The sequence below is a fragment of the Antennarius striatus genome, chromosome 8 (genome assembly GCF_040054535.1).
Source record: "Antennarius striatus isolate MH-2024 chromosome 8, ASM4005453v1, whole genome shotgun sequence".
Classification (NCBI taxonomy): Eukaryota; Metazoa; Chordata; class Actinopteri; order Lophiiformes; family Antennariidae; genus Antennarius; species Antennarius striatus.
Genome location: NC_090783.1, coordinates 21,274,419 through 21,287,818, shown reverse-complemented (window position 1 = coordinate 21,287,818; position 13,400 = coordinate 21,274,419). Strand labels below are relative to the sequence as shown.

General features: G+C 39.9%; 1 protein-coding gene across 1 annotated transcript in view; it reads left to right on the top strand.

Annotated features, from left to right (window-relative positions):
- The window catches only part of usp43a (ubiquitin specific peptidase 43a), a 63,716-nt gene extending 57,883 nt beyond the window's left edge, over window positions 1-5,833 (top strand). Inside the window, exons 13-16 of the mRNA XM_068321321.1 lie at window positions 544-793; window positions 1,610-1,768; window positions 3,423-3,584; window positions 3,701-5,833. Of these exons, the coding sequence (XP_068177422.1) occupies window positions 544-793; window positions 1,610-1,768; window positions 3,423-3,584; window positions 3,701-4,833 (1,704 nt within the window). The 3' untranslated portion in view covers window positions 4,834-5,833. The remainder of the gene's footprint in view (window positions 1-543; window positions 794-1,609; window positions 1,769-3,422; window positions 3,585-3,700) is intronic.
- The last annotated feature ends 7,567 nt before the right edge of the window (window positions 5,834-13,400 follow it).

Below are 13,400 nucleotides of genomic sequence, written 5' to 3'. Positions count from 1 at the left end.
CACACCAAGATTGCAACTTGTTTTCTGAGGCGTATGCGATGTTTATTTTTGATATTGTTCTTAGTGAAAAAACTCGTCACATACATATGCAGATACCTATTTTTGTGAAAACGTGTCATTTTTTACTTTTTGTCAGCATCATTCTTCCACACAAGTGGCCTCAGGGAGCCAAAGCTGGTGGAGCCACATGCGGCTCCTGACCTGCAGGTCGGCGACCTGTGATCTGACCTTATAAACTTGGTGGACTGGTCTATTGAACAGCAGCTGGGGCTTGACTCCTCTGATGTTACTGCCAATTCCTGTCACTACCTTGCTCACCAATGTGACATCAGGCATGGCATTAGCTGTCATTCTATCTACACCAACACACTGCTTCGTGAAGTTTCTTTCATTTCCTGAAACAATAATTAGCTGTTTAATTATTTTTGTTTTTCATTTTGTTTCTGTTTGATGCACTTTTTTTGCACAAAATGTGTGTGTATGTGTGTGTTTTACCACGCATTATATTAGTGCTCCTAATATGAATCATAAATGTTGTAACAGGTTGGTGAGCGGAGGAACAAACTTTCAACCCTGGTTCGTTTCCCCATGACTGGTTTGGATATGGCCCCCCATGTAGTGAAGAGGAGTCAGAGTACGAAGAACCTAAATTCAGGGGCTTTGCCGCCTTCCTGGAAGCAGAATTCAGGCAAAACACCTCAACCCTCTGACATCATCCTTCCCCATGACTATCTATATGAACTCTACGCTGTGTGTAACCATCATGGTGGGATGCATGGCGGACATTATACCGGTAAGGAATTGGGTGGCAAGTATTTTGTTTATTACTCAATACCTCTATATATCCGAAGGAGAAATTAAATTGAGGAAACATTAATTAAAATCAAAAGCTGCTTAAATGAATCCACTGGACTTTAAGAAAATTTCTTCAAGACCTTTCCCTTCTCATCAAAGAATCGTTAGAATATGAGTATCACTGACCACACCTCACGGGTTTAATAAGCTGAGACGAGACCAATCACCACTAGAACTGAAGAAGGCTCTTTGATGAGAGGTGAAATGTCTTCAAGAAACCTTCTTAAAGTCCGCTGGATTGCTTTAAAAAGCTTTGGATAACATGATCTGGATAACTGAGAACACATACAGTACATTGCACAGACATTAATTGTAACGTGAGGCAGATCTTTCTTAAAATAAATTGTAAAGGAGCGAACCTGTGAAAACTACGCTCAGAGGTCCTATCAGAATTGTGTGTGGATGTCATTATATACTTCAGAATAAAATGTCTTATGTAATTATTCAGCTTGACCTATACATATTGCAAAGGAACTCACTAAAAAACTGAATTGGGCTGACAATTTTAGTATTTGTGTCTTTCAATCTTCTGTTAGCTTAAATCATCATTGCACTCACTAATTAAGTAATATTCAGAGTTATGGTTCTTTTTTTTGTAAATTATTTTCGGACAATATTGGAGAGGAATGTAATGGGTTAATGAGCTTCTTTTGCCTGCAGCCTCATAAGAAAAGTAATATAATGTTCTTTACATTTAGCAATACTTACTGTTTAGGTCACCATTAATTATTATTGTTGTCATTTTCTATCACAGCTTACTGTAGGAACTCAGTGGATGGACAATGGTATAGCTATGATGACAGCAGTGTGGACTTTGTACCAGAGGAAGAAGTGTGTACTAGAGGAGCCTACATCCTGTTCTACCAGAGATGCAATATCATTCCTCCGTGGTCAGCCAGTTGCTCCATCAGAGGTGTGCTATCAAATGACTAGTAAACACAAAACAAATACAATTTAATGGATTTAAAGATATATTCAGTTTGCACGAATGAGAATATGCGCATTTTTAAAAATTAAATAATTTAATTTAATTTAAAAATTTTAAATCCACAACCAAATGACTCCACATTAAGCCACGTTCTAAACACATACATACAGATTTTTGAAATTTTTACATGTAGACCATCAATCAAAAACATGCACTATGTACAGATTGATGCAATACAAAAACTAGGGATGAGCAAGAACACCACGATCTGTATCTGTATATGTTCAACCATCTTCATTTTCTGTATCCGTATCTGTGCTCGGAATGGGCGGGCCTTAAACCGGAAGTGGGTGTGGTTTGACCGGGAATGGGTGGGGCTGAAATTGGCACGTTATTTTAAGTCTGAAATTGATATGGATTGATCAGAAATTGCTATATTTATTGTTTATTTTAAAACTATTTGCAGAACAGCCTCAAAATTGAGATTCAAATCAGCGTTTTTGATCACAAAAGTAAGAACTATTTACAGAAAAAGTTTTTTATGAACTCAGAACATGAATATTCTTATGTGTATTAATGAATATTTACAGAACAGCCTCAGAATTGAGATTCAATCCTTTTGATCACAATAGTAAAGGAACTTTTTACAGGACTGGCTCTGGGTTATTTTTAGAGCGAGAAAGAGAAAGATAGAGAGAGCACGCTATGTCACACTTAAAATATCTACACAGTAAATACAGTACATTAAAAAAAAAAGAAAAAACGACTGGAGTGGAGTGAGTGGCCGATGCGACACGAGCAGTTTTCAGCTCTCTCTGGTCAAATGCACCGCGTACGTGCAACAAAATAAAACAAAACAAGAAACAAGTTCGCCAAGTAACCTTAAATAGATCGAAATAGCAACAGCTCTGCTCTGGCTGCATTCTCTGTAGGGAGGGGCGGGTGCTGTGTGTGACTGGCTAATCACAGAACGTGAAGACAGTCAGTTATAAGCAGGGGTCCCCAACCCCTTGTACCGGTCCGCGGGACATTAGGTACCGGGCAGCACAGAACATTTGTTAACGTTAATTATTCATTCAGAATAGTTTCAAAACCACTTCTGGTTCACATTGACATAAAGTTGTAACGTCGAACGCTTAAGAAAAGACTACTTTAGCCCCAAGAAACAAATTCTGACAGCTTCAGGTCCTTGTGTAATTTGTCCCAAAGGAAGCACCATTTCTGAAAGTCTGTCACAGACTCTGGTGTGAATAATTTGCAAAAAGTCCTGCAAGTACAGACTATAACAGTGTTCGTCGTCTTTCAGGTGCATGAAGAAAAAGCAGCTCACACAAATCAATATTATGAAATTTTCACAAGACAGCAATCTTGAAATCTGGCTTGGGGTATACCTGTTGGGAAATACTCAGATGGAGTTGAAGAATGTGGCTGGCTGACTAACTTATTCATTTACGTGGTAATCTGATCTACAGTATTTCAAACTTTGTATGTGAGTTTGTGGATTCATAGAAGAAGTGATTTTGTAACTTTGGTGCAGTGTGATTATGCAATATTCTCAATATTAAGAAAATAACCATAATAAATATAAAAGTGAATTGGTGAATTAGTAGTTACTTCTCTTTCCTTTTTTTTCTCACAGGATCAACAAGTTCATCGATGTCAGACCATTGGCTCATTCGGTTAACAGAGGACAGTAAAAGATGCAGTCTGGTCTCTCGATCCTCCACCACTTGCCCATCTACTATACCTGACTCACCTGAGTCTCCAGTCTTCCATGATGATCCCCCAAAAGAGGAAAGAGGTCAGGGGACAAAGAATTTGTTGTAATCAGTTTAGCATGTTATTCTGTTCTTATTTTGGCTTTGCATTTAATTTTAAATACAATTTTTTTTTCTTCTTCTCAATCTTAAATATTAGGGGGTCCTCAAAGTGGACGGTTTGTCAAAGATCGTCTGGGACGCAGCAAAAGTATGAGAGCCCCTAGCAAGCCCAGAGAAACCTTGAACAAAGTGCGCTGGTCTTTAGGTTCAAAGGAAAGACGGAAACCTGACCCATTACCTCCACTTGTCAAAGATACCACCCCTGTTGAGTTGGTGCAGTACTTGGAATCTGGCCGGCGCCCACGGTGCACCAATGATTCCATAGTAAATTTAATGAATGAACAACAAAGCACAAAGGAATTCAGTGAGGTTGGCAGTGTAGGCAATGTCCGATCTTCTGTTGGTGGGAGTTTAAGCTGCATGGGTAAGGCTGAAGATGAGTCTCCACAGGTCCCAGTGGGTCAGACAAGGCCATCAGAAAAAACATCCAGCTTGAGACGCAACAAGGGAAGCCAGACACGAGTTGAGGGCACTGTGAATATCGACAGCAGCTCTAGGAGTAATACTCTCACCAGGAGAAAAAGTGAGAGAAAGCAAAGTTCCTCCAAAGATACAGAGACCAAAAGGAGTTCCAGTGCTGGAGTTCAGCCCAGCTACAGCAACCCCAACCTTCACGATGGGACCCTGAGAAGACAAAAAGGAGACAGGGCTGACAGGGAACACCATGATGAAAGAAAGCACCAGACCAAGAAAGGAGAAGTTAGCAAGAGCAATGAGGGACTGCTCTCTTTCTTCAAAGGTCATTTCCTTAAGAAAGATAAGGACTCTGGGAAGTCAAATGAGGATGAATCAGGGAGAGAATCAGGTAAGGATGGAGGCAGGAGGACCATGTCTCAGCTCTCATTATCGAATGAGATTTCAGGAGGAAGAACAAAAGTGGAAAGTGACAAGTCTAATGGCTCTGGCCATCTGAGCGATGAGCTGGCAAATGGGAGGGTGGGTCAAACCACGGGTGACATGAAACGCTCCCAGAGCGCCTCCAACATTCCCACCAAAACGGAGCAGAGGATGCATAGGACAGCGTCGTTGCATCGTAATGGAACGTCTGCAGCCCCAACACAATCACGTAGCCTGACAAAGGACAAACCGTCTTTTGCAACTCTGCAGAGAACTCGTTACAGCACAACTTCATTGGGACGCAAAAAGACGGTCCCCGAGTCAAGCTTTTGACATGGAACACGTCTACACAAAGGCTTTTAGCTGTTGTAACATGAATGACACAAATCTCTGAGGGACTATTTAGCCTTTAAATATTAACATGTAATGAATATACCTGATACATTGATGTATCAAGATTCATTCATTCATAGTCCATATTCTGAGGTCGTCTCAGTCGACTAATTTCTACAAGTGCTGTGTACAGAGATATGTCCTTGGCTATACTGCTGTATTGCAAAGCAATAAGGAAAAGCCAAAACAACAGGAAAACGGATTGTCATAAAGATGAAATGTTTTCTCTGATATTTGTTTCAAATTTCATGTTTGAGCTCTCTTCGCTGTCAATTAGTTGGCTAAGGAGACGTGACATGGTTTTGACGAATTCCTCATCATATGTGCCTACTTGAAAATGCAGCATTGAATAGATTACATCGAGCCGTTTTGTTATTTCCGGGCACTGGCCTCTCAGCGACAGAATCTCAAGTGCATCTTGTCAGCATTTAGCGGCTGTTTGAAAACACTGTTTAAGTTGATTTTACTGTTTGCACTGACTTTGTTTAAGATTATGTCTGTCAGGGTTTACACGCAGTATGAGGATGTTATTCTTTAAGTTATTTCTTTCTTTGTGTGAAAACACTGTCATGTCCATTTATCCCTGGAGATGTTGGTATTTATTTTCATTCTTCTTTTCCTTCTCCGGCTTTTCCCTTCAGGGGTCGCCACAGCGAATCAATTGCCTCCATCTAACCCTGTCTTCTGCATCCACTTCCCTCACACCAACTACCTTCATGTCCTCCCTCATTACATCCATAAACCTCCTCTTTGGTCTTCCTCTAGGCCTCCTGCCTGGCAGTTCAAAACTCAGCATCCTTCTACCAATATATTCACTATCTCTCCTCTGGACATGTCCAAACCATCTCAGTCTGGCCTCTCTGACTTTATCTCCAAAACCTCTAACATGTGCTGTCCCTCTGATGTACTCATTCCTGATCCTATCCTTCCTGGTCACTCCCAGAGAGAACCTTAGCATCTTCATCTCTGCTACCTCCAGCTCTGTCTCCTGTCTTTTCCTCAGTGACACTGTCTCTAGACCAAACAACATCGCTGGTCTCACCACAGTTTTGCACACCTTTCCTTTCATTTTAGCTGAAACTCTTCTATCACACATCACACCTGACACTTTCCTCCACCCGTTCCATCCTGCCTGGACACGCTTCTTCACCTCTTTTCCACACTCTCCATTGCTCTGGACTGTTGACCCTAAGTACTTCAAATCCTCCACCTTCTTGATCTCTTCTCCCTGTAACCTCACTCTTCCACTTGGGTTCCTCTCATACACACACATGTACTCTGTCTTACTGCGGCTAACCTTCATTCCTCTCCTTTCCAGGACAAACCTCCACCTCTCTAGCTTCTCCTCCACCTGTTCCCTGCTCTCACTGCAGATCACAATGTCATCTGCAAACATCATAGTCCATGGAGATTCCTGTCTAACCTCGTCTGTCAGCCTGTCCATCACCATAGCAACAAGAAGGGGCTCAGGGGCTATAAATATTAGACAGTCTGAATCTGTAAATGTCTTTAAATCTAGACTCAAAACATATCTGTTCGACCTAACATATAAGTAATATCGGGGATGGCGGTCTCAATGTTTAGGTTTAGCCTAGTCCTGCCGACGAGTCATAGGATTTCTTAGTTAGGCCCCTGCCTCCCATTAATTCTCTGCTGTTCTGGTCCCTCTAGCACCACTCTCGCCCCTGCTATCTCTGCTATCTCTGTTTCTCTTCCTTCTTCTGCTGTTCTCTCTCACAGGCCTTTGTGTGGTGGATCATCGGCAATCGGCTACCTCTGTCTGCTTCCATGGCTGGCGATAGCACAAGCTGTACAGTGGTCCTGTTTCACCATCCACTAGGGGAGTGCTGGTTCTGCCTCATTTGGTTCTGCTGTGGTTTTGGGGTTTTGCCAGAGTAACCTTGACTTTAACTTTTTTGAGCTGAATGACTTAGGCACTGTTTGGTCTGTCCTCAGAGTGGTGGATCCTCAGCAATCGGTGACCTCTGTGTGCTTCATCGGCTGGTGGTGACTCGCTCTACTGGATGGATCGGCATGCCTTTGTTATACATTTATTGTTACTGTTATTGTTACTGTTATTATTATTGTGTTGTTAATCTGTACATGCGGTATCTATTGCTTCGTCTGTCCACTCCTGGAAGAGGGGTCCCTCCTCTGCAGTCTTCCTGAGGTTTCTCCCATCCATTTTTTCCCCTGTTAAAAGGGTTTCTGGGGGGAGTTGTTCCTTATCCGATGCGAGGGTCGCACTGCTTGCAGTGCACAAAGGTCAGAGGGATATCGTCCATGTGCAGATTGTAAAGCCCTTTGAGACATTGCTTGTGAATCTGGGCTATATAAAAATAAATAAACTTGAAACTTGAAACTTGAAACAGAGCTGATCCCTGATGCAGTCCCACCTCCACCTTGAACTCCTCTGTCACACCTACAGCACACCTCACCACTGTCTTACAGTCCTCATACATGTCCTGCACCGCTCTAACATACTTCTCTGCCACTCCAGACTTCCTCATACAATACCACAGTTCCTCTCTGGGCACCCTGTCATAAGCTTTATCCAGATCTACAAAAACACAGTGCAGCTCCCTCTGGCCTTCTCTGTACTTCTCTATCAACATCCTCCAAGCAAATACTGCATCTGCAGTATCTTTTTTGGCATGAAACCATACTGCTGCTCACAAATGTTCACTTCTGCCCTTAGTCTAGCTTCCACTACTCTTTCCCATAACTTCATTATGTGGCTCATCAGCTTTATTCCTCTGTAGTTTCCACAACTCTGCACATCTCCCTTGTTCTTAAAAATGGGCACCAGCACACTTCTCCTCCATTCCTCAGGCATCTTCTCACTATCTAAGATCCTGTTGGACAACCCAGTCAGAAACTCTACTGCCACCTCTCCTAGACACTTCATCAGGCCTTTCCACTCTTCATCCTCTTCAATGCCCTCCTCACTTCATCCTGACTAATCTTTGCTACTTCCTGGTCCACAACCGTCACCTCTTCTAGTCTTTGTTCTCTCTCATTTTTCACGTTCATCAACTCTTCAAAGTACTCTTTCCATCTTCCCATCACACTACTGGCACCTGTCAATAGACTTCCATCCCTATCCTTAATCACCCTAACCTGCTGCATGTCCTTCCCATCTCTGTCTCTCTGTCTTGCCAGCCTGTATAGATCAGTGTCTCCCTCCTTACTGTCCAACCTAGCATACAAGTCATCATAAGCTTCTTGTTTGGCCTTTGCTACCTCTACCTTCACCTTACGCTGCATCTCCCTGTACTCCTGTCTACTCTCCTCAGTCCTCTCAGTGTCCCACTTCCTTTTGGCTAACCTCTTTCTCTGTATACACTCCTGTACCTCCTCATTCCACCACCAAGGCTCCTTATCTACTTTCCTTCCAGATGACACACCAAGTACTCTCCTACCTGTCTCCCTGATCACATTAGCTGTAGTTGTCCAGTCATCTGGAAGTACCTCCTGGCCTCCCAGAGCCTGTCTTAACTCCTTCCTAAAAGTCATGCAACACTCTTCCTTTTTCAGCTTCCACCATTTCGTCTTCTGCTCTGCCTTTGTCCTCTTCATCTTCCTCACCACCAGAGTCATCCTACACACCACCATCCTATGTTGTTTGGCTACACTCTTGCCTACCACTACTTTGCAGTCACTGATCTCCTTCAGGTAACACCGTCTACACAAGATGTAGTCTACCTGTGAGATCCTACCACCACTCTTATAGGTCACCCTATGTTCCTGCCTCTTCTGGAAGAAAGTATTCACTACAGCCATTTCCATCCTTTTTGCAAAGTCAACCACTATCTGTCCTTCTGCGTTCATCTCCTGGATACCAAACCTGCCCATCACCTCCTCATCACCTCTGTTTCCTGCACCAACATGTCCATTGAAGTCCGCACCAATGACAACTCTCTCTCTTCTAGATACAGTATGCTCTGCATCACTTCATCAAAGTCCAAGTGGTATTTATTTTCATAATGAGCAGTAAAGTCAACAACAAACACATTGTCAGGATGTTTGATGACATGTATTCTAACGTCAGCTCTAGATTACCTGGTCCAAGGCCACTTAGGTTTGGTGAGCAGCATGCAGTGTCATATTGTCACTTTCTTTTCATTTTTATTTCATTTTATTTATTTTAGTTTATGAAAGTTATATCAACATGACACCGCCGTTTAAGTGCAGTTTCAATGTCTGTTTCTACAAAATAGAAAAATCGTTTCCCTATGCTGTTTTGCACTCTCGCTTTCAATATTACATAACATTTTGGTTAACTCAATTTAGAAAGATGTAGCTGCCTATAGCAGCATTGCAACACCAATGCAGCAGTTTTTTTAACATAACTTTTACTGCTATGTGCTCGTTTAACCCAAGATGCGCATTAATTCTAAATTTAAACAGTCTTTGGATCAAAGTAACAGGGTTTGACTCACAGTGTTTAGCCTTTTTCGTTGTCAAAAGATGAAGTAACTCATGTGGTTTGCACCATGAACTCAAGTGAAATGGTGTATGAGGTGTTTTATTGCTGGGATTAAATGTAATGAATCAAATGTGTGACCTGTCAATCAAATGTTAGAAGGAATTTTATTTTTATTTGGTTTTCTATGAATTAAACAAGTGCCTAAGTATGCAGTAAATATGCTGTAAATGCATCTACTTTTGTAGTACTGGAAGTAGACAAAAAATGAGTCATAACATTTAAGTGTGCATACTTAAGTGTGAGAATTGGAATCCATCACTCCATTCTGAATTATTTTGATTATTTGCTTACAGTCCAGATACACTGATTATTTTCATCAATAGAATTGTAATGCATCCATTTGATTAATGTTGTTACTTTGAGGCTTTATCTTTTAAATTACATTACTTCAAGTGTTTCAGTGTTTTGTTTTGTTTTTTCTATACAATACTGCAGTGCGCCCTCACGCATTTGCGCATCAACGCTCGCGACACCACCTCATCGCGGATTTATGGCAGGCAGTCATGTGATACCGTACGCGTATTCTATTGGCTGATGGCATCCAGAATTTCGCTCCGTTCCATCAGAGACACAAAAGTGCTTCAAACAGAGTGTAGGAAAAGGTAATACAGATAAAAGGTGGTTTAATATCAGTATGGGGAGGCTCATAAAGGTTTAAAACCGTAAATAATAAGATAAATAGATCTCGATCACGGATTCCTTAATCGCGTGTGCTTCCTAGAACGCATAAGCCGCAAAAAACGAGGGTGCACTGTATGTTGATCCCTTTAAGGAAATCTCTTTTTCCACTCATGTAGATCCACACTGATACATACATGCCAATCAATGCACACAAGGGGCCTGTAGGCATGTAAATTCAGATAGATTGAATTTACATGCCTACATAGCGCACAACAAGGAACTTGTGGGGGTCGGTATCTTGCTCAAGGGCACTTCGGAAGTGCTCAGGGGCTGAACTGGCACCTCTCCAACTACTAGTTAACACTCCATACTCCATTGCTGTTTTTATATCAATTCAGTATTGACCTTCAGAGAATATTTTACATCATATTTTTTCTAATTTTTTTATGTAAAGGGCTCAGTGTCAATTTCTGTGTTTAGAAAAACATAGTTAAACATCAAATTGTTAATTCTGTTAAGTTCTTTTAGCCTTGGTTTTAAGGAAGATGGTGATCACAATCAGCACAGGAAAGTTTTTCTCCTCACTCAAATGAAGAATGGTGTCAAATGTGGTGCTACAAATGCTCTTTTCCCTCTTCTCTCCTCAGCAATTTTCAATCTTTATTATTATGAATGTACAATGGATGTGCACCCAAGATGGAAAATCTATTTACTCGCTGGACTCTAAATCAAGCGTCCCTGGAACTTCACATTCCTTACTGTAGATTAAGCAAACAAGCTTAATTCAACAGATCTAGGAATAAAGTAGTGTAACAATGATGAAATTCAGGCAATTATTTATAATAATTGTGTACAATTAATTAAAGTTAAAGCATGTCAATGTATTCATGTATTTTTTCCTTAATTGTTCTTTATCTGAATACTCAATGGAATGTCTGTCTATTTCTATTTACTGCAAGCTTATACAAAGACACACTAATTAGATATCAACACTTGACAAGACTTTCTTGGTTTGTTCATGTTTAATGTCTAAGTGTAAATCGTTCATCTTAATCAGCAAAATCAGTTGTTCGACATGCACTTTGTGAATTTTTTTTTTCGCATCTGTTTTGTCTTTTCACGTCTGTATTATGATCTATGCAAGTTTTATATTAGAAACTGTGATTAAATACAAGCTTATTTTTAGTTATATAATGTTTCTGATAAGGTGTTCTTGTTTTTTTGATGCAGTTTCCACCATTTCTTCCCAATCTAAATTTTTTGAAAAGATTATTTGTTGTCTAATTTTTGTGAATAATACATGGACGTTACAATCTTACACTTCTGACGAGTGAGCAGAAACTGGGATCAAAACACTTTTTATAACATAATTTAAATTGCAAATATTTCTAAAAATATACAAAAAAAACTGGTTCAGCTTTTCTCCTCTACCCATACAATCATACTGTTTTTTTGTTTTGTTTTGTTTTTACCAGCAGTCGAAACTGAATGACCAAATTTTAAAAAAAATTATTAATGACCACAAAAGGAAAACCACATTACTGAAATTAAAATCATGACATTTAAATGCATGGATTTTTTTTATTTGCATCCAAGTTATACAAACCACACCATCAAAGGACATTTTCTAGATTTCCCCAAATGTTTAACCTACTTTTATCTATTTCATCACCATTTGTCACTCATGCCCTATGACCCGTTTTGGGGGTGAAGGTGGCTATTTCTGATTGGCATCTAATGTTTCTGTCAATGCATGACCTCAGCCAGAAACATTGACTTGTAAAATAGTTTTGATGTGGATATTTAAAAGTAATTAATGGCAGCCTGATATACTACATGGTATACATCTATTTTTTTTAAATACTGTTCTTTTTCTTTTTAGTTCTGTAAACAGTAAAAATATGGCAGTTCAACTACTGAAGCAACATAAATAGTGAATTTACACACTCAACCTCACAACAGAATTTCTTTTTACAGAATTGTCAAGAACATGCTCAGGAATATAAAATTATAAAAGAAAATCACCCTAAAAGGTCTCAAAATTCAAGAGCAGAATTTGGAATTGAGGTCTGTGACTGACAACATTTACCCATTAGAAAAATAGTCACTGAGGTAACAAATGAGTTATGATGTTGTCAACATTCCATCAAGCTCTCTGAACAACCAGTGAATTTTGAAGATTTGCGACTTAAGGTTATTCACGTTACCTTTCAAATGCTTCCACATTTGTTCTGTCAAGGGTCCTTGGTTGATGAATTGTGGAGACACAGTTTTACATACATAATGAGTGCATTGAAAGTGTTTTCCAACAAAAATGCAGCTAAACCACAAAGATCTATTTGATGTCACTCCTGAAAAGAAACTCTGAAATCTCTCTATTCATTATTACAGCTGTTGTTTGGTTGCTTACATACCGCTTATTAAATGAGATCACAAATTCTGCATTAACACAATTCTCACACATTTAATTCAAAACTATGCTGGGCTTGCTTGGCCATAGGGCCACTTCAGGACGGTTGTTTAGGTTGCAAGGTGGCAAGGATTAAAATTTAAGTAATTGCTAATCATTAATTCAGGGAATATTCAAAAAAGCAGGTTGGCTTACACTGAATTTTTTTTTACATAATCGTAAAAACATTTGTTTGTTGCTTTCTCTGCTTCTAATGATAGTTTTTTTTAAAATGGCTGAATTCTAAAGAGAGCATGCCAGGAAAGATTTCTGTTTTCATTCTTTAACATCAAATCTAACTTTTTTATGCAATGATAATGTCGTATAAACCCAATAAATACAGACATTCATATAGTCTCTATGGAGCAATAAATTGTGTGCAGTGAAAATGTAATTAAAAAACTGTTCAGAACTTTAATTGTCAGGGTGGAAAACCTCACCATGGCATGAGTATTTTATGTTGTTCTTTGTATATGTTGTCCAACATGCACCAGTATCCCTTAGCAAACAGGTCTCAGGTGATAGGCCAGACTAAGAGCAGTTTCAACAATGCACATGAGTACAACAATATCAACGACTGTGATGTCACCTAGTATGGCCCAACTTTCACAGCCGCTCACGCAGTTTCGTTTCCTGGTTCTGTCGGACGGAGAGTTTTCCCATTGTTCAGTTTTATAAAAAACTCAGTATTTTAAAGGTATTTTAAGAAGTAAAAACGGCATGACCGTTGGACGAGGATCGCATTGATGGAGGTACAATATGATTAATTAAAATGTGACTGTCTCGCGTTTAGATGTCCCGCCATATCCGGACAGTTATTTTTATGATCAGTATTGATTCACGCCCCAATCCATCACACGCATCTTTGTAATCGGCAAATTTCTAGACAATGTGGGAGATGCTCGGTGTGCCTTTCCTTGATAAGGCTTTTACTCCAGTTTGTCAATT